Here is a 27,696-nt window from a genome sequence, read left to right as displayed (position 1 = left end):
CGGCTAGAGAAAACTCCTCAATAATCTCACCATGAAGACTGTGGAGCTATTGTAAGGTGATCAGACATCTACCCAGATTGAAATGATTCAGATAAGAAGATGGGTGCCCAGGCAAAAGGCCCAGAAAACCCTTTTTGGAGGCTCAGGGAAATCAATAGGTGGGACAGGGATGGGGGAAGATGCTGCCTCTCGCCTTAATGGCACAGTATGTAATTGGATCAACCGTCTCACTGAAGACAATTGTAAACACTGACAAAATATAAAAAGATCTTTAAAGCACCAAAGTCTAAAAAGATAGTGAAGAATTACTAAGCTAAGATTCTAGAAAAGATGAAAATCCAAAGAGGTATATCAGGGATTCCAGAAATGCCCCAGGGACATTTGCAGGTTTGGAAGAGGAAACTGAGAGGCAGACTAAGCTTTTGACGGTAGGACAAGAGGGTACCAAATCTGAGTGCTGCTGAGAGTAACGAGAAAGGCAGTCCCTGACAGCCAGGACCTGACCTGGCACTCACAGCCAGACCTCAGTCTTCTCCTGTTGAACACAATTTCATGGAATACGAACATCAGACACAACCGCTCTTGTGACTCTGATGGATCAAGACAAACACAAGCCAACTCCATAATCATGTCTGAACACAGGCAAACATGAACCTTGTCCAAACCGCAAAACAACCAAACACCTCCATGTCCTGACTAATATGAATGACTGCTGTTTCTTCACCAATTTCAGCTTTAGCCTTAGCCTTAGTCTAATCTTTTAATAAGATACCAAATCATAGAATCACCCCCACTTTCTGAGAACATTTAAAGCAAAACAAAGCCCCACTCCATTAAACTCTCATGCAAATCACCTATAACATCCGATAATGACCCCTCTCTTTCTGAGGTGCTCCAGGGCTCCCCAGGGTGTTTTCTCTTGTTGTAGTAATAACCCCAGTTTATTCAAAAAATCACCACCCACATTTTTACCTAGTTGGGTGGTGGGTTTTTCTTTTATTGCTATAAATAGTACTGAGCTTTGTGCTGGAACACAGTTAAGTTACTTGAGAAGTTTCATCGTTTTGGATCCTGCTTTTAAGATTTGTTAGGCAGGACCAGAGCAGAGCTTTATCTGCTCCCCACTACTGAGGCAAGACACTTTAGCATAGTCTACCCATTGGTCCATTCATCTTGAGGTTTTCCAGATTGATGGGTAGGCACAAGCACTATTTCTGTCTCTATGCAAGCATCAGGCTTTGTTCCCATTAATCTTTTGCAGTGGTTCAGTCTCTGACAACGTTACTTTCTGCTCATGCAAGTATTGATCATTGATCATCAGAATACTCCAGGAAAACCCTCAGCAGATTTCCAAAGCCTGCCCGCCCCCACAACCCCACCCCTGCACACCGTTCGTCTCCTTCTGCAGCTCTCTCCTGTTTGGTATTCATCCTATGAACTCTGATTTCCTTGCTCTCCCAGACTCTCATCTCCAACTGTTCAACTCAAAGAATCTGCTGGGCTCTGCCTTACTTCTCTCTCCCTGCAAAGCAGCCCGAAACCTCTCTCAAGGAAGAAAGCTGGGAAACCACAGAGCTTGCCTGTTTCCTTCTCTCCAGGGATGGCTGTGTTGGGTTGCCTGATATTCATTGTCTTGTAAACTGTCTTTTGTTCATCTTTTTTTGGTTTTTTCAAGCAGGAAAATAAATCAGAGTCCCTACTCTATCTTGGCCAGAAGCAAAAGTTCTTATAGATTTTTTTAGTTACATATTTAAGTAGAGGGAAGCCAAAACACTACTGATTTGGTTTAATCAGTTGATTTTAACCCATTGGTTGAAAACATACAAATTTATTTTCAAAATATTTAACAAGCTCAGAATCACTTTGGTTTATTTTGCCACCATTTTTCCTGTTTGAGAATATGTCATCAGCTATTTAGATAATCTTTGATTGGAAAGAAAATAAGAGAGGCACCAGCATTTTTCATTTGGCTATTAAATAAAAATTTTAAATGTGGTAAAATACCAGTCGTTCAGTGTCAGGTTGGTCTAATATTCTGTTCTACTTGAACAACATCAGATTTTTATGGTTGCATTTTTCTGTTTTTGTTTTCAGTAAATGCTTCGTGGAAGGCATTGCAAAAGATAACTATTTTTGAAAAGCCATTTTCCTGTCAGTTACTGATTTAAAATTCTGAGAATACTTGTTTTAATTTTCTGTTGCAACTGAGATTAAAAGAAGCTACAGATTGCATTTACTGCGTGAATTTCCCTTCCCTGCCCCCATTTCTCATATTTTGCATAAGGCCCTGAGTCTTTATACTAACATAAACTTTCACTTAAATTAAAAATTTTAAGCCCATATTACAGACTCGGTCTCTATTTTGTCTGAAAATAAGCACATGCTTAGCAATAATTCTTAGAAGTACTTTTAACAGATTTGTAGAGATCCTTTTGGAAAAAAAAAAAAAAGAAAGTCAGAGAAAAGGAAGCTACTATTTAACTATAAGTTGGCTTGAGAGTGACAAGCATCTAGCACTGACAAAGGCCAAGCTGTGACTATATTAAGAGGAAGAAGTTCAACAACCACATTAGCAAAAAGGGAGAAGGAGATGCAATAAAATTTCATTTGTCAGGAAGCCATTTGTCATTTTATTCATTCTGAATCTCCCCACCTGCAACACAGACAGCATTAGGAAGTAATTTTTTTTTTTTTTTTTTTTTTTTTTTTGATGAGGAGTCTCACTCTGTCACCCAGGCTGAAGTGCAGTAGCATGGTCCCGGCTCACTGCAACCTCCGACTCCCAGGTTCAAGTGATTCTCCTGCCTCAGCCTCCCAAGTAGCTGGGACTAAGGCATGTGCCACCGTGACTGGCGAATTTTTTGTAGTTTTAGTAGAGCCGGGGTTTCACCATGTTAGCCAGGATAGTCTCAATCTCCTGAACTTGTAATCCACCTGCCTCGGCCTTCCAAAGTGCTGGAATTACAGGCATAGGCCACTGTGCCTGGCCAAGAAGTAATTTTTAAGGCATCTGAGTGCCTGAAATAATATTCAACTAACTGCGTTTATTGATTTTTCAGTGTGCAGTATACTGAAAGAAACAATACTGAGAGAGGTTTAGGGTGGTGGTTAGGGTTAACTGCAAGTGACAATAGAAAGTAAATAAAAATTGGATAGTAGTGGGGGGGTGAAATAAACTTTGTACAGTACTCACAAGAATTCAACAAGATATAGCAACATGGGGTCATTTATTACATTTCATTTGCTACAAGAACAGCACTTTATAACAATATAATATAAAATGCTATTATAATAAAAGTAGGCTGGGCATGGTGGCTCTCACCTATAATCCCAGCACTTTGAAAGTCCAAGGCAGGGTCGGATATGGTGGCTCATGCCTGTAAATCCAGCACTTCAGGAGGCTGAGGTGGGCAGATCACCTGAGGTCAGGAGTTTGAGACCAGCCTGACCAACATGGCGAAATCCTGTCTCTACTAAAAATACAAAAATTAACCAGGTGCAGTGACAGGCACCTGTAGTCCCAGCAACTCAGGAGGCTGAGGCAGGAGAATCACTTGAACCTGGGAGGCAGAGGCTGCAGTGAGCCAAGATCGCGTCACTACACTCCAGCCTGGGCGACAGAGTGAGACCCTGTCTCAAAAAAAAAAAGAAAAGAAAAAGAAAAAGAAAGGCTAAGGCAGGTGGATCACTTGAGCCCAGGAGTTCGAGACCAGCCTGGGCAACATGGCAAATCCCCATTTCTACAAAAAAATACAAAAATTAGCCATGGTTGGTGGTGCACACCTGTAGCCCCAGCTACTTAGATGACTGAAACAAGAGAATTACTTGAGCCCAGGAGGTAGAGGCTCCAATAAGCTGTAATTGTGCCACTGCATCCCAGCCTGGGCAACAGAGCAAGACTTTGTCCCAAAAAATAAGAATAAAAGTAAATGATGTAAGTAAAGAAGTTTGAAGTGTATAAAACATTTATGAATTGTCTATCATATATTTTCCCTAATTGATTCTCAGATTGACAACAATCCTCTGTAGCAAAGTATCACTGTGTCTAATTTAGAGATGAGGAAGTGAACTATTTTAAGAAGATGATTCAATTCTCCTGATCCTAGGTTCAGTTTATGATTCAAAAAATGAAGTCATTAAGATTTAAATCTGTTGAGAACACTCTAAGAGGATAGAAACATATGCAATGTATTTGATAAAAACTTTCATCAAAGTTAGTGAAATCTCTAAAATATTTTGACAATAAACTATCATCTCTTTGGAACAATCACTTTTAAGTCATTCATTCTCACCTATTTGTTGAGGCCTGTGATGTGCCCAATACTGATAGGTGCTAGAAAGAGGTGGAATCCTGGTGCGTGGCCCATCACCTGAAGTTGATAATCTGAGGAAGAAAATGAAACACAAACATGTTAGCCTCAGATGGGGGCCAGCAGACCTACTAAACAAATGCCTATAGTTAGGGACTGGAAGAGGAGGCATGTGTTACTTCCAAGGTGGCTTCTGGGGGCTGGCATTTACCTTGTGATAGGTGGTTTACACAGGGGACATTCTGAGTGTTCCATAGACACTCTATGTCAGTGGAGGGACAGGTGCAGAAAAGGTGAGGAAACACATGGCTCATCCAGAAGTGGAAAGTACCCTGATGTGCCTGAAGCATGAAGCAAGTGTTGGGCAATCTAGGAGGAAAAAAAAACCTAAAACTAAAACACTGAAAATGCATTCACACACTCAGCTTACATTTGTTGAGGGTCTTTTACATGGCAGGCTCTGCTCTAGGCTGGGCACTCAGCAGTTAGAGGGCAGAGCTGCTATCTGCAAAGAGCTTATGTTCTAGTGAGGAGACAGGAAAACAAACAAACAAACAAACAAACAACTATATAATGAAGTATCAGGAACTGAGCAATGCTAAGAAGAAAATCAGGCTGAAGGGACAGGCCTTGGTCATGGCGGGGTGGATTCAGGGAGGACCGGTACTGTACTGCCTTAGACAGAGACAATGAGGAGGTTCTTACTAACAGACAATTCAGAAGACCAGGATGAAATGGAAAAGTGAGATATGAATTCCCCAGACAACAAACCTCTCAAAGCTTATCCTCTTATTAAAAAAAAGAAGAAGAGAGAAAAAAAAGAAGAGAAAGAAAGAAAAGGAAAAAAGAAAGAAAGAGAAAGAAAGACAAAGAAAGAAGGAAAAAGAAAGAAAAGATGAGAAAAGTTAGGAGCCCATTTTGCTGAGAAACTGTTTTAAGTAAGCTACAAAGTACTTGAATCCTGCTCAACTTTTTCTTCTAGGATTCTGCAGCTTAATCCCATAACCTGTTTCTTCCTTCTCCATCACCTCTTCTGTTCCAATGGGCAGGAGTGAGCTCTGAAAACACACATGGACTCGCTCACACACCCACAACTAGGCTGGATCCTGTGACAAGAAATATCACAGAAATACTCCCAGCCTCTTCTACCTGCCCCCACGCCCTGCAGAGTTGGAGCCTGTAGATAAGTCCCTGGGACCTGGTCTTCTTTGTCCCCTTTCTCTCCTTCTTTTTCCTACTCACTGGTTTCCAGCCATCCCCCTTCCTGTGGTGCCCCCTCACTACATGAAATACAGCTCTGAGAGCCCCATTCAGTCTTACGCCTTGGGCCGTAGGTGTAGGTTACTGCCTTGCTTTCTGCCCCTTCTACTTAATCGACTTGTTTATCCAGGTTAAAATAATAAAATATAGGAAGGGGTAAAAGTTAAAGCTTGAGACTTAAGCAGGATCTAATCACGGCAACATGTGCTGTTGGGCCAAACATAGGCTGCAAACACAAACCCCAGCAGGACAAGGCACATGATACAAGTCTATGAAGAATGACTGCAAGACAGTAAGAGCTAAGCTTGCTATATTTCACTCGACAGTAGGACTTGTGTGGGTGTATTGCCGTTAATAGACTGTGATTCAAACAAAACAACTATAGGCTGGCACATAAGCTGCCAGTTGGCCGCCATGTTTCCCACACTAGGACTTACCCCTCTGTAAATGCGGAAATCAAGATAAGATCTTGAGCAGCTGGGGAGGCATGGTCAAGCAGTAGTTGAAAGGATTAATCCAGTGGCATTGTACAAGTAAACTGCAGCAAGCCGAGCTTGGGAAGCCAGGAAGACATGGGTGAAGGCCATTGTGAGGAAGGATGAGGACCTGAGCTACTTTAATCAGCTGTGGGAGTTTTTCTTAATTGGATAGAAAGAGATTGAAAATGATTAAAAAGGGCTGGTTGCTGTGACTCACGCCTGTAATCCCAACATTTTGGGAGGCTGAGGCAGAAGGATCACTTGAACCTAGGAGTTTGAGACCAACGTTAGCAACATAGAAGACCTCATCTATAATAATAATAATAAATTAGCTGGGTGTGGTGGTGCATGCCTGTAGCCCCACCTACTCAGGAAGCTGAGGTGGGAGGATCACTTGAGCTCAGGAAATTGAGGCTGCAGTGAACTGGGATGGCACCACTGCACTCCAGCCTGGGTGACAGAGTGAGACCCTATCTCAAATAAGAAAAACAAAAAAAGGAAGAAGGAAAAGAAAGAGATCAAAACTGAAAAATCAACAGGTTTTGGTAACAAATTGGAGAGGGATAGAATCAAAATAACTAACTATATAGTTCAATCCTGGATAATGGAAGAAGGCTGGAAGCATATGAAGTTAAAGCAAAGGGTGCTAATCTGGGGAAGGAAAACGCTGTTTGAGTTGTTAGGGTTCTGGTTCAAGTTAGGGTTAGACATCCCTGCAATGCCAGTCCATCAGGCTGTTGGAATTACAGCGGCAGAACCACTGAAGGAGGCATCAGAATGAGAGCAATGTGGGATGAATGAGGATAAATGCTAAATCTGGGTACTGGAAAGGGTAAAGAGAGGGCAGAGCAAAGGACAGAGATTTCATCTTTGTGTAAAACTTACATTCAGAACAAAGAGGAAGCAGAAGCCCCACTCAACCAGGCAGATAAAGAGATCAAAGACATGAGGGTGAGACACAGTCCCCTCGGGCCCAAGGATACCGGGAGGTTACAGACATGGAAAAGCTGAGAGTAATCACCTCTGATAAAGACCACAGAAGCTGACTGGGAGGTGTTTGGTAAGCTTGGAGTTACGTTTGTGGGGTGGATGGGCAGAAGTCAGATTTCATAGCACTGCGGACGCAGCACAAGGAGAAGTTCAAAATCAAGTCTTAAGACAACTTGGCACTAAAAAACATGAACTATGTTCTGAAGGTTTTACACTGGGGATAAAGGAACAGAGCAGATAACACAGCAGAAGTGGCAGCCGCTGGGGATCTTTCCTTTCCATGGCTTGGCTTCTACTCCGAAGCCATGTATTTGTGCATTTTACATAAAGTTTCCTGTCCTTTTTGGAATAAAGCTCTTATCTTAAGCTCCATTCACACCAGCATGATAATGAACCAGCTAGCACTGTAATCAGGAAGCATGCAAAGTTCTGAAGCTTAGAACAGAAAGTGAAAGCAAACATAAATTCCCCTTCAGTCAAATCTGCGGCAGCCTGATTTAAGGTAACATATTAACATTTCTCTTGGGTTTGTCTTAAAATTAGAATTTTTCAGTGAGAATAGTGAACCGAAGGTACAGAACTGCTGTGTTGCGAAGGTTTTGTAATCTAAGGCAAGGTTCTGGGAAGCCGGGGTGATGTGGGCACCGCTGAACTAGAAAATGTGTGCAGTTGAGGATGGGACTTGATCTAAGACTCTGCTGCACTGACTCTCTCTCAGATACCTTTTGTCTTTTCCAAACGTTTGTGACAATTCTTGCCTCTTCAGTCCCCGGATGTTTCGTTCACTGCATTGCTAGTTAAGGTACAGCGGAGTATAATAGAAAGCCCACCAGACCAAAGGTCAAAGGGCTGTTTTAGTCCTGATTCTGCCTCAGACTTCCTGTGTGGATTTTGAGAAGTCATCATCCTGTTTGTCAGTTTATTTTATTCAATTTATTTATTTTAAGACAGAGCCTCACTCTGTCGCCCAGGCTGCAGTGCAGCGGCACGATCTAGGCTCACTGCAACCTCCACCTCCCGAGTTCAAGCGATTCTCATGCCTCAGCCTCCCAAGTAGCTGGGACTACAGGCATGTGCCACCATGCCCAGCGAATTTTTGTATTTTTAGTAGAGACAGCCATGTTGGCCAGGTTGATCTCAAATTCCTGTTGGCCAGATCAGCCATGTTGGCCAGGCTGATCTCAAATTCCTGACCTCAGGTGATCTGCCCACCTTGACCTCCCAAAGTGCTGGGATTACAGGCCTGAGTCACTGAGCCTGGTCCTGTTTCTTTACCTGAACATTAAGGAGTTGTACTATCTGGCCTTAAAACCCTTTCTAGCTCTAAAGTTAAAGACTGTGTGATTAAATATCAAAGCTTTTCTCTCTACTCTTATCAATCAAGTACATCTCTGGGAGTGTCTGCTGCAAGTTGGGGCAGACCTATGCCTTCATTTTGGCCATGGAATGCAAGTTATAACCCGAATAATAATTTAACATCCAGCATTCATTACTTGCTTCCTATATGCCCCATGCTATGCCATCCCAACTTCTTCACATGAATTATTTCATTTAATCATCCCAGCATGAGGAAGGTATACTTATTACACTGTTTTATGGGTGAGAGAAATGAAACTCAGAAAGTCAGAAACTTTGCCCATGATCACACAGGTGAGGTTGGTTGAATTAGTGTTGGAATCTAGGCACTCTGATTCCAAAGAGCCAGACCTAACTAATAAGCCACTCCATTTTTTTTAATCCCTCCAAAATTCAAGCTAATAGGCCAACCATGATTGTACTTATCAGAGGTTCTTGGAACATTGAGATTTGGTAGCAGTAATTTAATGCTTGTTTTTAAAAGGAAGGAGAAGTGTCTTTAATTAATATGATTTTATTTTATTTTTTGTTCCTTTAACCATATCTGTTATCTGCATTAATATTGCAAATTTAAAAATTGAAGTAATTGTTTGGATAATTAATTCTTCAGAGCTTGTTAAGGATTAAAAAAGAAGCAGCAGAAAAAAACCTTCATGGTTTGAGTTGAAGCAGTAAGGAAGTAAGTAGAGGCAGCTGGCAGGATGGGAGTGAGCACTGATTCCCTAAATTAACCAGCTGTTTCTCCTAATGTTGTACGTGTTGTAGATTTACCCTTTGAATAGAAAGAAACTTAGTTCTATTTGCAAAGGTAGTAAATTCAGTTTGATTTAATTGTGCTTTCTTTCTTTTTTTTTTTTTTGAGACGAAGTTTTGCTCTTGTTGCCCAAGCTGGAGTGCAATGGCACACTCTCGGCTCACCACAACCTCCACCTCCTAGGTTAAAGCAATTCTCCTGCCTCAGCCTCCTGAGTAGCTGGGATTACAGGCATGCACCACCATGCCTGGTTAACTTTGTATTTTTGGTAGAGACGGGGTTTCTCCATGTTGGTCTGGCTGGTTTCAAACTCCCGACCTCAGGTGATCTGCCCACCTTGACCTCCTAAAGTGCTGGGATAACAGGCGTGAGCCACCATGCCCAGCCAATTGTGCTTTCAAAAGTACTATAAAGGGAAAAGACCCAAATCTTTAAAAAATTTCTGTGAAAATATTATAGACTCAAAATTTATTTCCATGACTTTTGACATATTGAAAATAAACTGAGGATAAACACCCACCTTGACCAGCAAGATTTACACCAGTAGCCATAAAATGAGGCCATTCAGATAATGTTATTGAAAGAGGTGAAGTTCAATGCTATTAATAGTAATAATAATGTCTGGTATCCAAAGAATGTAGAATATATATAGAATATTCTTTATGACTTATGAAGACTAAATAGAGACATCTTGCACAGTTTACTTTCAGGCATACTCTTAAAAGTACATGTGTGCCTGTGGTTCCAGCCACTTGGGAGGCTGAGGCATCAGAATTGCTTGACCCTAGGAATTTGAGGCCAGCCTGGGCAACATAGTGAGACATTGTCTTTAAAAAATAAAATAAAATAGGCTGGTTACAGTGGCTCATGCCTGTAATCCTAACACTCTGGGGAAGGCTAAGTGGGGAGGATTGCTTGAATTCAGGAGTTTGAGACCAGCCTGGGTAACATAGGGAGACCCCCATCTCTACAAAAAAAGTAGCTGGGTGTGGCAATGTGTGTCTGTAGTCCCAGCTACTCTGGAGGCTGAGGTGGGAGGATCACTTGAGCCCAGGAAGTTGAGGCTGCAGTAAGCTGTGATTATGGCTGCACACTCTACTCCAACCTGGGCAACAGAGCAAGACCTTGTCTAAAACATAAATAAATAAACAAAAATTTAAAATATAACCAAATGTTAAAAACATTCAACATGCAATGAATTTACACACCTACCTTCTGCCCATTGCACAAGAATTCAGAAGAAATCCATTACATTCAATTTTAAGATAAGGGTTTTGAGGGAGTTCTAAAGGGTTTTTATTTGTAATAACCAGATGACAGCTTAATTTCTGCTGTGTTTTGTAGATATTTGGCCTAATTCTGACAGAGATAAGATTTTCTCTTACTCACACAAATATTTTTACATGTTTAAGATTTTATTTGTAAATTGAAAATTTTTTCTTTACACTGTAAGTGGGTTTTTTCTTCTAGATTAAATTCATATATTGAAAATATTATTCAGATCCCATGGGACATAACTGGAGCCAGTGCAGTGCTATGAAGAACTCGGAGATTAGCCTGGATACTAACTTGTCATCTAGAGAATAGATTTCATGTTCCATTATTCTGCAATGGTTAATTCACGCAGAACACCAAAGTTTAATATTCACACAGGATTTTACTGCTTAGCAGCCATCTTGCCCCAAATATCCATTTGTTCTCCAAGCTATCACTTCACTGAGGACCCTGGGGCTTTCCCAGTAGCTGCCAATGGGGAACCATTTCCTTGGCAGGAGCTAAGGCTCCCCAGTGTGGTCATTCCCCTCCATTATGACCTCTTTGTCCATCCCAATCTCACCTCTCTGGACTTTGTTGCATCTGAGAAGATTGAGCTCTTGGTCAGCAATGCTACCCAGTTTATCATCTTGCACAGCAAAGATCTTGAAATCATGAATGCCACCCTTCAGTCAGAAGAAGATTCAAGATACATGAAACCAGGAAGAGAGCTGAAAGTTTTGAGTTATCCTCCTCATCAACAAATTGCACTGCTGGTTCCAGAGAAACTTATACCTCACCTGAAATACTGTGTGGCTATTGACTTCCAAGCCAAGTTAGCTGATGGCTTTGAAGGATTTTATAAAAGCACATACAGAACTGTTGGTGGTGAAACAAGGTGAGAACTTGCTCAGGTAATTTACATTCTCTTGTGATAATTTCCTTATGAGTTACATCTCTTTGCCAGAAGCAGACTTCAGCCATTTATGAGAAATGCTGTAAACTGTAGGGAACCCAGAAGAAGGAAAAGCTCTACTATTCCTTAAGGAAACCACAGTAGAGATGAAAAGACAGGTTACAGAGGCATAAACAGCTGGAGGGTGGATAACTAGGGAGAGAAGCCAGTATATGACTGTGATAAGATGGATATGCTTATGTGCTAGGGAAAGAGATGGTAGATGAAGAGAGAGCTGAAATAGGGAATGCTTCTCAAAGGAAATGCGTCTTCGTCTGGGACCAGAAGGAAATGTAAGTGAGATTGGGGTTGGGAGAGAGGAAGTGACAGAGTATACATTGCCCAGGTAACAGCATGACTCATAGCCAATAGGCAGAAACAAGGAATAAGTTTGTTTGAAAAATTGAGAAATAGGGTCTATTTAATCAAGTCACATAGTATGTGCCAAGCACTGCACTAGGCACTGAATGTATAATGGTGGGATCTGATGGAAGAGGCAACCAGGACAAGAAAATAAATAAAATTGGCAAGGTAAGTGGACAGTGCGATGAATGAAATAAAACAAGGTGCAAAAAAAGTAGAAAGTGTGGCTGGGGATTGAGACTATTCCAGATGACTGGGCAGGGAAGTCTTTGTTGAGGAAGTGCATTTAAATTGAGAGCTGAATTTTTCTGAAGAAACAGTTATGAGAACATCTCAGGGCAAGTGCAAAGGCTCTAAGGTGGGACTGATTGAGAGAAGAAGGCCAGTGTGAGCTGAAGAGAGAACAAGAGGGAGAAAGGGATCAGATCATGTGGAGCCTTGGAGCATCTTATAAGGAGTTTTGACTTTTACTCAGATGAGATTGGAAGTCATAGGAAAATTCTACTTTGATTTGTGCTTTGTAAAGATTAAGTTTATGTTGAGGATATGTTACAGAGAAGCTTCATTTGGGAGGTCATTGCAGTAATTCAGGTAAATGATGGTAAGGCCAGACGTGGTGGTTCATGCCTGTAATCCCAGCACTTTGGGAGACCAAGGCAGGTGGATCATGAGGTCAAGAGATTGAGACCATCCTGGCCAACATGGTGAAACCCCATCTCTACTAAAAATACAAATTAGTTGGGCGTGGTGGTGCATGCCTGTAGTCCCAGCTACTGGGGAGGCTGAGGCAGGAGAATTGCTTGAACCCATGAGGCAGAGGTTGCAGTGAGCCAAGATCACCACTGCACTCTAGCCTGATGACAGAGTGAGACTCTGTCTCAATAAATAAATAAATAAATAAATAAATAAATAAATAAATAAATAAATAAATAAGTGATGGTAATTTGAGAAAGGCTAGTGGCAGTGCTTATGGAGTGAAGCAATTGAACTTGGCAGTTATTTTGGAGGGCAGAACAGCAGAGATTGCTGACATTGGTCATGTGAGGTGAGGGAAAGAGAAGAATCAAGGATGCTTCATGGAGTGCATGGTTTGGTTTTCCAGGGCCAGGATCTATCTGGGAGGTAAGCTCTTCCCCACGCTCATCTCCTTCCACTTCCCCTTGGTGACACTTCCTTCTCCTCATTGCAGCCACAATTTTCAGGGGCTTGTTCTCAGGCTAGGAAAAGTATCAACTCCTTCTCACTAAGGCACCATGTAAACAATGCGAATGCCAAAGGCCCCATCCAAAGGACATACATCTTAGGAATACTATTCTGGGAGTTGTGGGAGAGTAGAGGGGGAGATATTTGGAGTAAAGTTGGAGGACTTGCCAGCATGCCTCCCATAATTAATTGCAGGCTATTCCTGACTCTTCTTATGGTTAATTAGTCAGTTCCCTTCATACTCAGTCATCTAGTAGGTCTGACATGTAGGATAATGTGCTGCACAATGTCAATTGAATCTTATGAATCTCTCTTTCTCTCTCTTTCTTCCTCAACTTCGTTTAAAATACCCAAATAATTCAGTTGATGGTAGTTCTTTTGAGATGCAGAAAGTCACACTTTGCATGTAGAGTTCAAATTAATGGTGTAAGCAGCAAAGGTTCAGTTCCTTTGTTTTTTTGCGATGTAGACTTATTACAACCAAAATTTCACATGGGCGAAAATTATTCCAGCCACTTAGAATTCCTTTACATTTGCAGAACCTGCTTCCAAATACAAATAAAACCTTGAGGTTTTTTACATCCCTAGCCTTAGTTTCCCAGCCTGTTTCAAAGAAATAAAGTAAGCTGGAGGAAAATATCCTAACAGCTTCTCTTTCTTCCCTCTTGACCTCTCTCTCTTTCTCATTTGAGCTATTCTATTCTCCCCTCCTTTTCCAGTCAAAATCTGCTCCTCAGATTCACTTCGTAATTGAAGCTTAAAGTCCAAAGAGTAAATCGGCAACTGTACAGTTTCAGGCATATCCAGGTGTTGGAGTAGATAAGTTTGTCAGGGTATATATCTATTATTATACCTGTCATTGTCTGAAGAGTGGCAAGCAGAGATAACTGGAAGTACTTGGGGGCACAGGTGCCACAGGGAGACCGTTAGTGAATAACGATACAAGAATATGAAAGCTCAGATCCTTGCCTCCAGTGGGGGACACGTGAGGGTGTAGTTTGCATCCCAGAGCTCCCTGGAAATCAGGCTGATGCTGGGACTTTGCCTGTCCTGCACCCTTGACTGGCTTCTCCCTTTTCCCTGTCCTGCAGGTAAGGACCTGTTTCTCCTGGCAGCATATTCTCAATAAGTTAAGAGTTTGCTTCCTGGAAACACACCTTAAGACATCACTCATGTACACAATTACTCAAATGTCTGCATGAGGCCCTTTCAGGTTTAGAGACAATACTGATGATTAATTTCCTAGTGAATTTTGAAGTCACGTAGAAAACATGTGTACTCTCTCAGCCATTTACTGACTAGGGATCCTGCTAAGGTCATTCAAGTTCTCTGAGCCTCAATATCCTTGTTTGACCTGAGTATGAATGAAATAATGTAATTAGGGTTCCCAGAAAAGGGCATTGCTCATGATTGGTAGCTGCTAAATAAGATTTTACCTTCATTTGCTTCAAAAGACAAATTTTGAGATTCACAAAGATTGTAGTTTGAGACATCAAGTCTATTACCCCCAGGTTTGATAAGCTGTTTGCTAGATATACAGATTCATTTCTTTCTTGGTTTCACTTGTGCATTTTGACTGGGGGTGGGTCTTTTCACAGAATACTTGCAGTAACAGATTTTGAGCCAACCCAGGCACGCATGGCTTTCCCTTGCTTTGATGAACCATTGTTCAAAGCCAACTTTTCCATCAAGATCCGAAGAGAGAGCGGGCATATCGCACTATCCAACATGCCAAAGGTATTTCCACTTCCAGAAACGCCGAGAAATTGTTCTCAAGTTGAGATTCAGTCTTTGTTTTTGTTTTGTTTTGTTTTTAATTGCTTTAGGATTTCAGTCATTAATCTATCTATCACCATCATTATCTCAATCATTCCAGACTTTAACAGACTCTAACATCATTCTGTTTGGGGCATTGTTACACAAAAAGCTTTTTTTTTTTTCCAAGGAAAATGATTTATATTTTGTGTTCATATGGAGACGGTATCTTAAATCAGTGTCACTTGGCCAGGGGTGAAATTCACAATCACCTAGAGCAGCCCTTCTCAGACTTTAGGTTAAATGAATGGTCTCGAATGGTCTGAGGATCTTGTTAAAATGCAGATTCTGACTCAAGAGGCCTTGGGTTGAAGCTTGAAGTTCTGCCTTTCTAACAAGCCCCCAGGTGATGCTACTGCTGATGGTCCAGAGACCCCTTTTGCAGTGACAAGGACATCAGGGACTTTACAGGGTCCCAGCCCAGGAAATTCTGATCTAGTAGTCTGTGATGGAACTTAGAAATCCCCTTTTATAAGTTTCACAAGTAATTCTTAAATTTATTTATGAAAATTATTAATTGTGGTTATATAACTTTTTTAGTTGAAAAAGAACATTGGGACTCTTATTTGGCTCATATTGGTACTCAAAATGTGGAGACTCTGGAAGGCACAGTAGACCCTTTTCCTTGTTTGATACCTCCTCATTAATGATGTGCTTGCCATTTGTGCTGCTGAACAAAATGTAAAATATTTCTGTAACGCTGCTTGGAAAGTAGGACAAAAATAGAGGCTCTCCTGACGGTGCTTCAGAAAGGCGGAGCAGGGGAGGTGTCAGGTCATCTGCAGTCAGCAAGTGGCTGCAGGCCCGTTTTCCTCTCTGCCTCTACAGATGCAGGAGAGAAACGAGCCCATAATCTAGATGCTGCATCTCCCCAGATTTCTACTTAATGCTGGAAAAGACGTTTGCTCTGAAATACTGGCAGAGTAGACCAAAGGCAAAAGAGGCAAACCTCCATGGGACCCCATAGCTCAGTTTTTCTGTGATTGTAACAGTGAGCAGTTTAGCCCTTCATTTTCAGGTAGCGACAATTTGCTACTTTGACACCATCTCTTCTAACAGCATTTTTGTTTCAGGACAGTGTATCATTGTAGTAGCTTTCCTGGAAGCTTTTATTAATGTGATTTTTTATCTGAATAATCATGGTGGGTAAAGTAAAAACACAGCCCTTTTCATCAAAATAAAATGCAAACATAAATTGCCATTATCATTATATTAAAATTTAAAATTTATATCTCAGAAATCTCTAGTAACTTCTCATGTTTAAGGAAAAGAAGCAAACACTTTGAAAATAATTTCTTTTTTTTTTCTTTCTTTCTTTCTTTTTTTTTTGTTTGAGGTGGACTCTTGCTCTGTCTCCTAGGTTGGAGTGCAGTGGCACAATCTCGGCTCACTGCAACCTCTGCCTCCTGGGTTCAAGCAATTCTCCTGCCTCAGCCTCCTGAGTAGCTGAGATTACAGGGATGTGCCACCATGCCTGGCTAATTTTTGTATTTTTAGTAGAGATGGGGTTTTACCATATTGGTCAGGCTGGTATCAAACTCCTGACCTCGTGATCCTCCTGCCTGAGACTCCCAAAGTTCTGGGATTACAGGCATGAGCCACTGCACTCAGCCTTTGAAAATATTTTCTAAGGTCTTTGGATGTCTACTTTGCCCAGTTGACTGCAGCAGCTCGCTGGATCATGCCCTTTTCAGCAAATACTGATTTAACATTCTGCTTTTAATAGACATTGGCCAACCCAGGCTCTCATGGTTAGTCAAAAAAGGAGAACTGAATTAATGTCACAATCATACTCTCTAGATAATGGTTGCAGCACCTAAGCTGGGCTATGGACTGGTGAAAAGAAGCAATACACACTCAGTTCTCAATTTCCTTAGTTAAGAATGCAGAATTTAAGAGAAGTGAGGAGCCACCCAAGTGCTAGTAGGGGCAGCATATCTTTTGGACACTGATTTGTCTCTTTCATCCTTTAAGAGAACACAAACCCACTAGTGACAATTTCTACGCAAGTCAAGTTCTGCTGTATTGAGAAAACAGTTAATGCTTGTCTAGCAACCAGTGTTTTGTACATGGAGCTTACATCACCATCCTGGAGGAACTTACACTAATACTGCATACACGTCCATTTAAGGCAGTGTTAATCTACATGGGTCACTCTAGGTTTCTGAACAAAACTCAGCCTCCATGGACTACATCGTCTTCCTCTGGGGGAAGAAATCATAGCAAACACCCATCTGCCTCCTACCATTCCTGCCACCAGCTTTCTAATAGCCCAGACTCATTTCCCCATAGCCTCACAGCCTACTCCTCCACCAGTCACCCTTCCACACACTCGACTAGATGGTTTTGCTGCTGAGTTTGGCCAGAAGACCACAATAATACCCTGTCTCCCAACCCCCACCATAAAACAGCATCTCCTCTGCTGGGAGTGGATATCCAGAGAACGTTGGTTGAATCAGATTCCTAAAAAAGGAGACTGTGGTTGAGTGAAATTAATTTGCTGGATAGAGTTTTTTAAAAATTTCAGCCCCGTATCTACTTCTACCTTTCTTAGAGTATTTGGTCAGTATCTTCTTCTTAATTGGAACTTAGAAATAGATTTCAAATAGAATTCAGTAAAATTAAATTCTGTAAAATTTAATAGCAAAAACATTTGCCATCGAAGTAGACTAGATAATTCATGGTAATGCTTCAAGCTATTTTCTCTCACCAAAGCACACCGTAATCTTATCCAGCACATCAAACATGCTTAATAAGTTGCAGTCAGCAATGTCACAAGCCTGACTCCCAGAACGGGCTTGAGGATAGTGGTGTGGGAGAGCCAGTCTAAGAGTTGTGACTAGCTTGAAGAAAATGTTTTCAGATTATTGGATCTGTATCCATTCAGTGTTTGGGGACATTGTACCATGGTGAAGACCATCTCTGAGACAAGCGGCCCAGACCAAATGAAGATAGAATTCAGTCATTACCCAGTGATCTTGATGGATGCAGCTGACAAGACTGCAGGCTGAAAAGTTTCTGCTTCCTTAGGCAATGGGCAGAAGCTTAAATTACTAATGACCTCCTTGGCCTGACTGCTTTCATTGCTGAATCAATGAAGCAAAGATAAAATAAGATCATGACTCAAACTGTCACGCAGCAAGTGAGAGGATGAGCATCATCTTTGGAGTCACACAGTCACATTCACATCTTGGTCCCACCATGGAAGTAGCCATGTGATCTCCAACAATTCAGTTAACATTTCTGAGCCTCTGTTTCCTCACCTGAGAAATAACACCAACCTCACACTCCATAAGAGGATTAAAAGATAATGTGAAGCCTCTAGTTCAGTTTTACTTCCTGCTTCCTTTTTCCACAGAGGTGTATTTTTAGTACAACAAAGGGAAATGGGACATTATTTGGTATTTTACTTAAAAGCCCAGAAGTTGAATTGATGCCAGTGTTGGAGATTATTGCATTTTAAGAAAATACAAACACCTAATATTTTTGTGGTTTCAATCAACAAAATGAGATTTGGCATTTTTGTGCTTTGGGGATATCAGAAGTGGGGCTTTGTGTCTTCAACAGAGTGCTGGGATAAAAGCAATAGAGGTAAGAGAGGCCACAGAATGCTGTGAGAGGCCATTGCCCTCCTACGAGGTCATCGATTGTCCTTCAGAGTATCAGGCTTGCCTCTTGAGTTAGAGCCGTAAGTCATAGGCATGGCTATGAAGTACTTCAGTTTTCAAGTATGGATTATTCCTTTTCCTTTCTGTAGGTTAAGACAATTGAGCTTGAAGGAGGCCTTTTGGAAGATCACTTTGAAACTACTGTAAAAATGAGTACATGCCTTGTAGCCTACATTGTTTGTGATTTCCACTCTGTAAGTGGCACTACCTCATCAGGAGTCAAGGTGAGACTGAGTTCTATTTTCTACACAGTGCAGAATAGTGTCCTGAGAGCAATGAACTTTTATTTTCTCATGTTTTTCCTTATTATTAAAGCATTATGCTTGTAGAGATAGATAAAAACCTAAATTAAAAATTATCCATAGTCCTGTCACCAAGATACAACTACTGATAATAGTTTAGCCTTCCAAATATTTTCCATATGTGTGTCAGCATATATGTATGTACATAGTAACTGTATTTACTGACTATATATAAAAAGGTATTTTTCAAAGTATATATATACACACATACGTGCATACATATACCCTTTGCAAAATAATATATTGACTGTTTTTAACCCATTTTTATCAAAATATGCCATAAAAGTTGAATGTCATTAAAAATTATAAAATTATATTAATAATTGCATTGAGGTCTAATAAGGGTTTTTAAGTCAGCATCTTATTTTTGAACATGTATGTTCTCTCCCACTGTTTTTTTTTTTTTGGTGATGGAGTCTTGTTCTGTTGCCCAGGCTGGAGTGCAATGACGTGATCTTGGCTCACTGCAATCTTCGCCTCCCAGGTTCAAGCAATTCTCCCACCTCAGCCTCCTGAGTAGCTGGGATTACAGGCACCCGCCATTATGCCCGGCTAATTTTTGTATTTTTGTAGAGATGGGGTTTTACCATGTTGACCAGGCTGGTCTTGAACTCCTGACCTCACGTGATCCACCTGCCTTGGCCTTTCAAAGTGCTAGGATTACAGGCATGAATCATCTTGTCTGACCATTTCTCACTGTTTTTTAATAACTTTTTTCCTCAACGAAAGGTCTTTATAATTTTTAGAGTCTTCATTGTTTGTAAAAACTTACAGCAATACCTAATGATTATCTTTGTAGTTAAATATTCCCAAACATCAGTGGACACATTAAATAAATAAAAAAGAACTTCTTATCCCAAGGGACCAAATTATAGATATAAAAACATCTTTAAAGTTTATAAAAGAATGCTTTTGAAAAAAGGAGATAGGCCAGGCACAGTAGCTCACACCTGTAATCCCAGCGCTTTGGGTAACCGAGGTGGGCAGATCGCCTGAGGTCAGGAGTTTGAGACCAGCCTGGCCAACAAGATGAAACTCCATATCTACTAAAAATACAAAAATTAGCCAGCCATGGTGGCAAGCGCCTGTAATCCCAGCTACTCAAAAGGCTGAAGCAGGAGAATCACTTGAATCCAGGAGGCGAAGGTTGCAGTGAGCCGAGATTACACCGGGCACTCCAGCCTGGGCGACGAGAGTAAGACTTCATCTCAAAAATAAATAAATAAATAAATAAAAGAAAAATCAGTATAAAATGTCTATTACAATTTACATACATATAATGCCTATGAATATGTAGATATATGAGTTGTGTAGCTACATACACATCATGTCACCTCTGCACATAGATATGTATGTGCATAGACATGCATGGGCAGGAAGTGACTGGTACTTCAGAAGACAGGTTCCCATCAGCCTCTTCGGATGCACATCCCAGGTCTTCAACTCTCAGCCTGGGTGATCTGGAGCAAGTCACTAAATCTTCATGTGTTTTTGTTGCTTCATCTATAAAATGGCACCTACTTCATAGAGTGAGTGCAAATATTACATTAGGTTTTACATGTAAGCATTCGGCATAGTGCCTGGTAAACTGTCAAAAAAATGATGGCCATTTACCTATTTTCCATATAAAAGTTCTGAAGGACTTCACTTAATTCAGAGCATAAAAGTGTGTCATGAAATAAAAGTAGCCCTATACTTGGAAGCCAAGAAAATTGGAATCTAATTCTGTTTTTTCTACTTAATAGCTAGTTTCCTTGGGGAAGCCTTGGAACATATTTGAGCATTTCTTGGTCTAAAGCAAACTTGACAGAGGATGGATCCAATAAGTTCTTCAGAGTTTCCCCACACGGGTCTAGAAACCTATGTTTTATTTGGATTGTGTTTGTGGTCATCATTTCAGAAAGCTAGTTGTCAAGTACTTGGGTTATGATATGATGGGTCAATATGGTTTGAAAGTTACAGACAAGCACTGAGGAAATGGATTGTAACAGATGCTGCAGGGTGTTTGTAATTTTCAAGACCGACTTTTGCTTTCTTACTTCACAGAACCTCTTATCCTTATTGACAACATGCTTAATGGTATCTTAATACTTTCTTGAAAAGATGCAGTCTGTCTTTCTGTGTGAGAGGGTTATCAGGAACGGAATTATGCCAGGGAGCTGTCATTCAAAAACTTCTTCTGATCCACATTTCCCAGGTGTCCATCTACGCATCCCGAGACAAATGGAATCAAACACATTATGCTTTGCAGGCATCACTGAAGTTACTTGATTTTTACGAAAAGTACTTTGATATCAACTATCCACTCCCCAAACTGGGTATGTTCAAATTCCACATTATTGTCATTTTCTTCATTTTTGCTCATAGAACTTGCTTTGGTTTCTTCCCTCCTTCTATCTCTTTCTATGTGATTTAAATGAGCACTAAGGAATTCAGTTAGCTCAAGAAAAAATCATTTGTTCCTCAGAGATGGTCCCTAAGTGCAGAAAATATTTGAGATGCCCCGATAGTGTGGATCATTTCTCTATTCTTTTACCCCATTTAACGTTAATATATCTATCTGCATTGTACTCTCCCAGGCCGATCAGAAAAGGCACACACTGGAGGCTTGGACAGAAACCAGGTAGAGTACCCTGGAAAGAGATGAGGAGAAAGAGGGAAGGAAAACAGTGACTGCTCTGTTCAAAATAGGAGTCCACGTGTCCAAGAGCTCATCACAGGAATGCTCTTTGAATATTTGTCCACCACAGTGATGCTGTGGCTCCCTGTGGCCGACATCACGGCTCTCACCCATTATGTTCCTCTTCTGTGGGAGGGAAACACACCTCACATCATGCTGTTCTATGCCCCAGCAGCGCTGATTAGAGAATGAATTTTCCATTAAAAAATACACACACACACACACATACACGCACACACACATGCATTGCATATTACAATTAGAGGAATTTCTGGAGCAATCGCTATGTCTTATTTGTACAAGGTCAACAATCTTTTATTTTAGTTTTACTTTTTACACTTTATTTATTTATTTGAGATGGAGTTTCTCTCCTGTTCAAAGGTTTATGTAGACAGAGAACTGAAAACTGTGCCTCCATCTGTTACTTATATTGGGCACTGAGGTTGGATGGTAAGACTTGGAACAGATTTTTAAAAATTGTAGGAAACAGATCATTTGGGTGTGGTAGTAGGTCTTTACATGAGATGATATTCGTAGTCTATCTTGCTTTTAATTTTCTATCTTAAAAAATTTTTAAATTCTAGTTTTAGAATATTATAGAGCAGCAGCCCCCAACCTTTTTGACACTAGGGACTGGATATGTGGAAGACAATTTTCCCACAAATGTTGGGATAATGGTTTTGGGATGAAACTGTTCCACCTCAGAGCATCAGGGATTAGGTTCTCATAAGGAACATGCAACCTAGGTCCCTCACCTGCGCAGTTCTCAATAGGGTTCATGCTCTTGTGAGAATATAATGCCGCCACTGGTCTAGCAGGAGGCAGAGTTCAGGCAGTAAGGCTGTCTCGCCCACCACTCACCTCCTACTGTGAGGCCCGGTTTCTAACAGGCCATTGACAAGTACTGGTCTGAGGACCCGGGGTTGGGGACCCCTGTTGTAGAGTGTATAAAAATTGTGATGAAAGTTTCATAGCATATGCAGATTAGTGCTTGGGGTTTCTGCTAGTGACAAAACAGTTTTTCCTTTGGGATTTAGGATATACTTGTTATCATGTCCTTTCTCACCTCTTGCCCCCAACTCCAGTGCATTTTCCTTACATAAATTAAAAGGGACCATCAATTGGCATACAGTTCTAGGCTTAAAAAAATTAAATACTATTTCCAGGGGCTTATTTCAATAGTTCCTGAGTCTCACTCTATTATTATCATGCAGGTTCTATATACCCTTTAGTACAGATATGCTAAATCCCATTTATGCATAATTCATTGCTCTCCTCTAGGTCAAAAGCCAAAGAAAGATTAATAATAGCCGTCAGCAATATTAATGTTGTTCTTGAAAAATGCAGTCTTAAAGAGCATATGGAATATCTTTACGACTAACAGAAAAGAAACATGCAGCTTAAGAAAAAATAGAGGTGATATAAGTACCACTACTATAAAGTCATCAATGCAACTTAGAAGAAAAGTCATTCCCACATTTGAAGTGCTAATGAATACTAATCTTTATTGCTGCTAATTTAGTTTTTGATCGTGTTATGTATACTTGTTTTTAATCTACTAGAATTAACCAGTATTAACTTCAGACAATATAATTATACGCCAAGTAACTTGGTTCATTTTGAACTTTTTTAAAATTATCTTTTTTTAAAAGCTAAATAGAACTTTTTAGCTAGCAGAATTCAAAGGCTAAATATTAGCCAGAAATTTTTTAACCTACATGAAATCATTAGCAAAGGACAGCAAACAAGGTACATATATATATACCTGTATATGTGTGTGTGTCTGTGTGTAAATATGCATTAATTTGCATTTGTAATACATACACACACATATATGTAATGCAAATTAATGAATTATACCTGAGTTGTTTAAAGATGATTAGGTTGCATTTTTTTCCCCCACAACACTTTTTTAAGAAGTACAGGAAATATCAGTGTTGAAAAGAAAATTGAAATCAGAAAGAATCAATATTCAGAGCTTTTTCCTCTACTGTCTTAGAAGGACATTTGCTTATAATAAAAGCTATCTGTGCTAGAAATATCATCAAAATATTGACTATAGAGCTGGCTCCTAAGAGGTATTCTCCTGAAATGAAAATCTTGTATCTTTTTTTTTCTAGAAACGAGTTCATTATGTTTTGATGAATCTCATCATATTAGAAATTATTTGATACCTTTTTTAAAAAGTTTAAAATACAATATGAATGTTTTAAAATAAATTTTCTTGGCAGTAAGGCACTCAAAATATTTTCAGAGTTCAGTACTTTCAGGAAGAAGATGGCTAAATGTCAATAGGTTACTTCATCTACAAAACTCTTTGTACAATTTATTCCACTTGATAATGGGCACTGATTATTTTTGGTGCAACTATAAGACACCCTGTCAATGTTAAGTTATTCTTGATGTTTTCAAAAAGTCTGCTTACATATACTTAAAGGATCATCATGTATTCAAGCAGGGAGCAAATTCTATTTCTGGTGTGGGAGCCATAAGTATGGTTGTTCTTATTTCTTAGATTTAATTGCTATTCCTGACTTTGGATCTGGAGCCATGGAAAATTGGGGCCTCATTACATATAAGGAGACATCACTGCTTTTTGATTCCAAGACCTCTTCTGCTTCTGATAAGCTGTGGGTCACCAGAGTCATAGCTCATGAACTGGCACACCAGGTACTTGGCACTCATGACATTATCTCCATGTTAGTTCAAAAGGACATTCTATAGAACACCACCAATCTTCCCCAAACAAAATAAATCATATCATTTACCTCTAGAGGGGAACTTAGGGATTATTAAACCTAACACAATATGTCAAGTAGCAGAGCACTCAGTCTCTGAACTATGGTATGCATACTGGAATTTTATCACCAGAAGTAGCCATTACATTTATCGTCTAAAACCTTTCAAAGCAAAGCCTTCAAATGTCATTTGGGAAAAGAAGGGAAGTGACTATGGAGACACATGAAGCACAGAATTGGAAATCTTGCAAATAAAGATTTCTGCTAAAAATATTTCTCCTTATATCCCCTGGTACTCTGGCATTCTAATCTAGGGCAAAATCAATCTTCCTTCAGTTGGAACCTGTGTGTAGATGGCCATAATGAAATACTTTAAGTGAAACTTGATGGGCTGATGATGCGGGCACATTACTGAACTCTCTGAAGTCCAGTGTCCCCATCTATAAAATGAAGTTAATAATAGTCTGTTTCATAAAGCTGTTGTGAGAATTATAGATAAGGAAAATGTGCAGGTCACATGGTAAGCACTCAATAAGTGTTAGTTATTAATGATGATGACAATGACCACTACTTCTACAAGAAATACTACTATTTCTTTTATGTCTTTTTAAAAACGGATATAGTGGTCTGAACACTATACAAATTTGCATATCAAGGTGGTTAGTAATGGCTAATTAGGTCTTGGGATATATATTTAGTACAGTATGCTATAGACAAGAAATACTACTATTTTTTGTAGCATAAGGTATCTAAGGGCCATCTATCAACTCTTTATTACATACAAATGTGAAACTGTAAAACTAGGTCCATAGATATCAGAGACTATTCCTTCTATGTCATTTCTGAAAACTCTCAGTAATGCAGTAAATTATTAAAGGCACCAAAATTGTCTTTCACCAAGCGGGTGAATATCATTCCATTGTAGAATCTGGTAAAATCTCTTATTTAAAGCGTTTTAACTTTATCCTTTATCATCACCATGATAATGTGTTGTTGTTCTTTAAAGCAGTGAACTAAGTACTCTGTTACACAGAGAGCCATGCTCAGCACTGTGCTTCGAGAACACGTGGGCTGCTTCCTCTGGTTCAGAATCTGCCCACTGGCCCATTTTAGGTGTTTTGATCAGGAGTCACCAGGAGCTCTAAAGCACTTAACTGAGTCTGGGGATTTCTAATGTTTCTGCCCAATGTTTGTAGGGAAGCGCTCTGTGAGCTCTCCGTCTGAGGCTCCATGCTCCCTCTGGCCCTCCCTTTAATAGCTTCTCTACCACGGAGATGCAGTCAAGTGCTGAAGCAGCAAATAGCACTAGAATTTTTGACCTCACTCTTTTGTCTTCCCATTGATGATCATATTAACATGTCACTCTGTGCATAGCCCTGGCAAGAATTCCCCAGTGCCAACTGTCTGAGCATGGCATATAAGGTTCCCATGACCCAGCTCCTTTTTACCTCTCCAGCCTCATCTCTTGCCTATACCCAAGCTTTAGCCATCCAAGATTACCTGCCACTTTCTGAACATGCCAGGTTGTATCACTATGTCTTTGCTCCTGCGACCTGATATTCAGCATACCTGAGGACTATTTACAAAGATCAGGAAATGAACATTTCCTAACTGTTCTATACATTGTCCTGCCAAAACTGATTATTTCCTCCTAGAATCCCCTCTGTCCCTGGCAAAGACATCGATCTTAGCACCTGCTTTACTGTATTTATTTGTCTGCTGGTTGACCTCCATTATTTGTGTTGAAGCAGTGGTTATATTAGACACATCTTTGTATTTCTAACATATGGCATGGTGCCAGGAATGCAGTAGGTTCTCCATAGATACTTATTGAATGAATGAATAAACTAGTTTTACTAACTGTTGAAGTGACCAGAATCAGTTTATCCTGTACTTCTTACAGTCGCCAGTTCTCAAACTGAGGAAACACCTCCTCTCCCTTTCCATGAATACACTTCAGAAGATTGGTGCCACTTGAAAGTAATCTGAGGGCTGTCAGAAAAGAAATTGTGCTTAAACTGTTTCTAGAGCTACAGACCTGTAATTTTCTGTTCTGTAACTATAACCAGGCTCTTCTGAATCTTAGAATCTTATTGTTGAAACTCTGGTCCTTCTAGAGATTGCAATCTTAAAGACATACATTAGATACAGTATTAGGCATATAGACTAAATAAATAAAATATAAAAGTACATAAAAGAATAGTAATATTTGAAATGTATAATACAGATCAAATATAGGTAAAGGGTAAATACATTGATTATCTTTATGCATCCTTTTTATTTTATTTACACATATTTTAAATCTTAGATCTTTATTATTTCTAGTGACCCACTGGAAGTAAATCAGAGGCAGAGGTTAACAACTGAATTTCATCATCAGTAATATTATATAACAATCTGAGAGCCCCAAATGCTTATGATTCTCCTAAGTACCTGCTACTTAATATAAAAAGATGACTTCACCCAGGGCACTTGGGTTCATATTTCTCCCTAGAACATCATCATATATCAAAGACAAGGTGAGATTGTTCTTATTCTGTGGAAAAGAAAAACTACCTTCATAGAATATTCCATTTTATTTCTTCATATTAAATCTAATAGCTAGGAAATGTTGGCGGACAGAATGAAAGTTGAAGAATTAAGGGCATTGAGAACATGCAAAAAAGGAAAAAAGAAAATCAAGCAAAAATATGGTGGTAAGAATAAGAAGGCAAGGAAATCAGGAGAAGAAAATTGTACAAAGAGATGAAGTTAGCAAAGAGGGAAGAGAGACCCTAACTAATAATAAAAAAAAAGTAACCATTATATTTGTTGGCAAAAGTTAATAATTTTTATTCGTTTAACTTCTAATAACTTTGAGTTTTTACCTCCTAGTGGTTTGGCAACCTGGTCACAATGGAATGGTGGAATGATATTTGGCTTAAAGAGGGTTTTGCAAACTACATGGAACTTATTGCTGTTAATGCTACATATCCAGAGCTACGATTTGTAAGTTCACAATTCTCTGTGTCACACCATATAGCATAAAGAATCATCAATTCACTATTAAAATTTCAAGGGAATGTTAAAGAGAAAAACTATATAATGTTGTGGCTTTTGAACATATGGCATTTTGTTTGATGTGCAAAACAGATCACAGAACTGGATGAAACTTTGAAGGTTTTAGAAAATGGTTAATATAATTCTGTCACCCCAAAATTTGTGAACAGAGAAGGCAAACTAACACAAATGTAGAGCTGTGTATGTGAGGTGAGAGGAAAGAACATCACTGTTTGTATACATCCATACTGGAATGCCCATGGCTACTAGGTAGCATACAGAGTTCTTGGCATGTAACCTGAAATCAACATCACGGGGTGTACTTTTCTAGAATTTCCAAAGGGTCTGCTGGTTTCCCCAAAATGTGTGAAGGGATGTATTCAAGTATGTCTTTTTGAAAATGCATGTAGTGATCTGAACACCATATAAATTTGAATATCAAGGTGGTTAGTAATGGTTAATTAGGTCTTTGGGGTATATATTTAGTCCAGTACACTATAGACAGACGTGGATTCAAAGTTAGGCTCTTC

At 39.8% G+C, this 27,696-nt stretch overlaps 1 protein-coding gene across 4 annotated transcripts in view; it reads left to right on the top strand.

Annotated features, from left to right (window-relative positions):
- Positions 1-6,737: 6,737 nt before the first annotated feature.
- Positions 6,738-27,696, top strand: part of ERAP2 (endoplasmic reticulum aminopeptidase 2) — a 46,188-nt gene continuing 25,229 nt past the window's right edge. Inside the window, exons 1-7 of one of the 4 annotated variants that reach the window (XM_021671573.2) lie at positions 6,738-7,109; positions 10,651-11,301; positions 14,523-14,661; positions 18,497-18,631; positions 20,907-21,027; positions 23,905-24,059; positions 27,002-27,115. In XM_021671573.2, the coding sequence (XP_021527248.2) occupies positions 10,742-11,301; positions 14,523-14,661; positions 18,497-18,631; positions 20,907-21,027; positions 23,905-24,059; positions 27,002-27,115 (1,224 nt within the window). In that variant the 5' untranslated portion in view covers positions 6,738-7,109; positions 10,651-10,741. Of the gene's footprint in view, positions 7,110-7,441; positions 7,542-10,619; positions 11,302-14,522; positions 14,662-18,496; positions 18,632-20,906; positions 21,028-23,904; positions 24,060-27,001; positions 27,116-27,696 lie in introns of those variants that run through there. The other 3 variants (XM_021671571.2, XM_021671570.2, XM_021671572.2) reach the window with 3 other exon arrangements.

Source organism: Aotus nancymaae, unplaced genomic scaffold (genome assembly GCF_030222135.1).
Source record: "Aotus nancymaae isolate 86718 unplaced genomic scaffold, 86718_ANA_hifiasm-v0.15.2.pri h1tg000014l, whole genome shotgun sequence".
Classification (NCBI taxonomy): Eukaryota; Metazoa; Chordata; class Mammalia; order Primates; family Aotidae; genus Aotus; species Aotus nancymaae.
The sequence above is the reverse complement of the archived record's forward strand: the minus strand, read 5'-3'. Positions and strand labels throughout refer to the sequence as shown.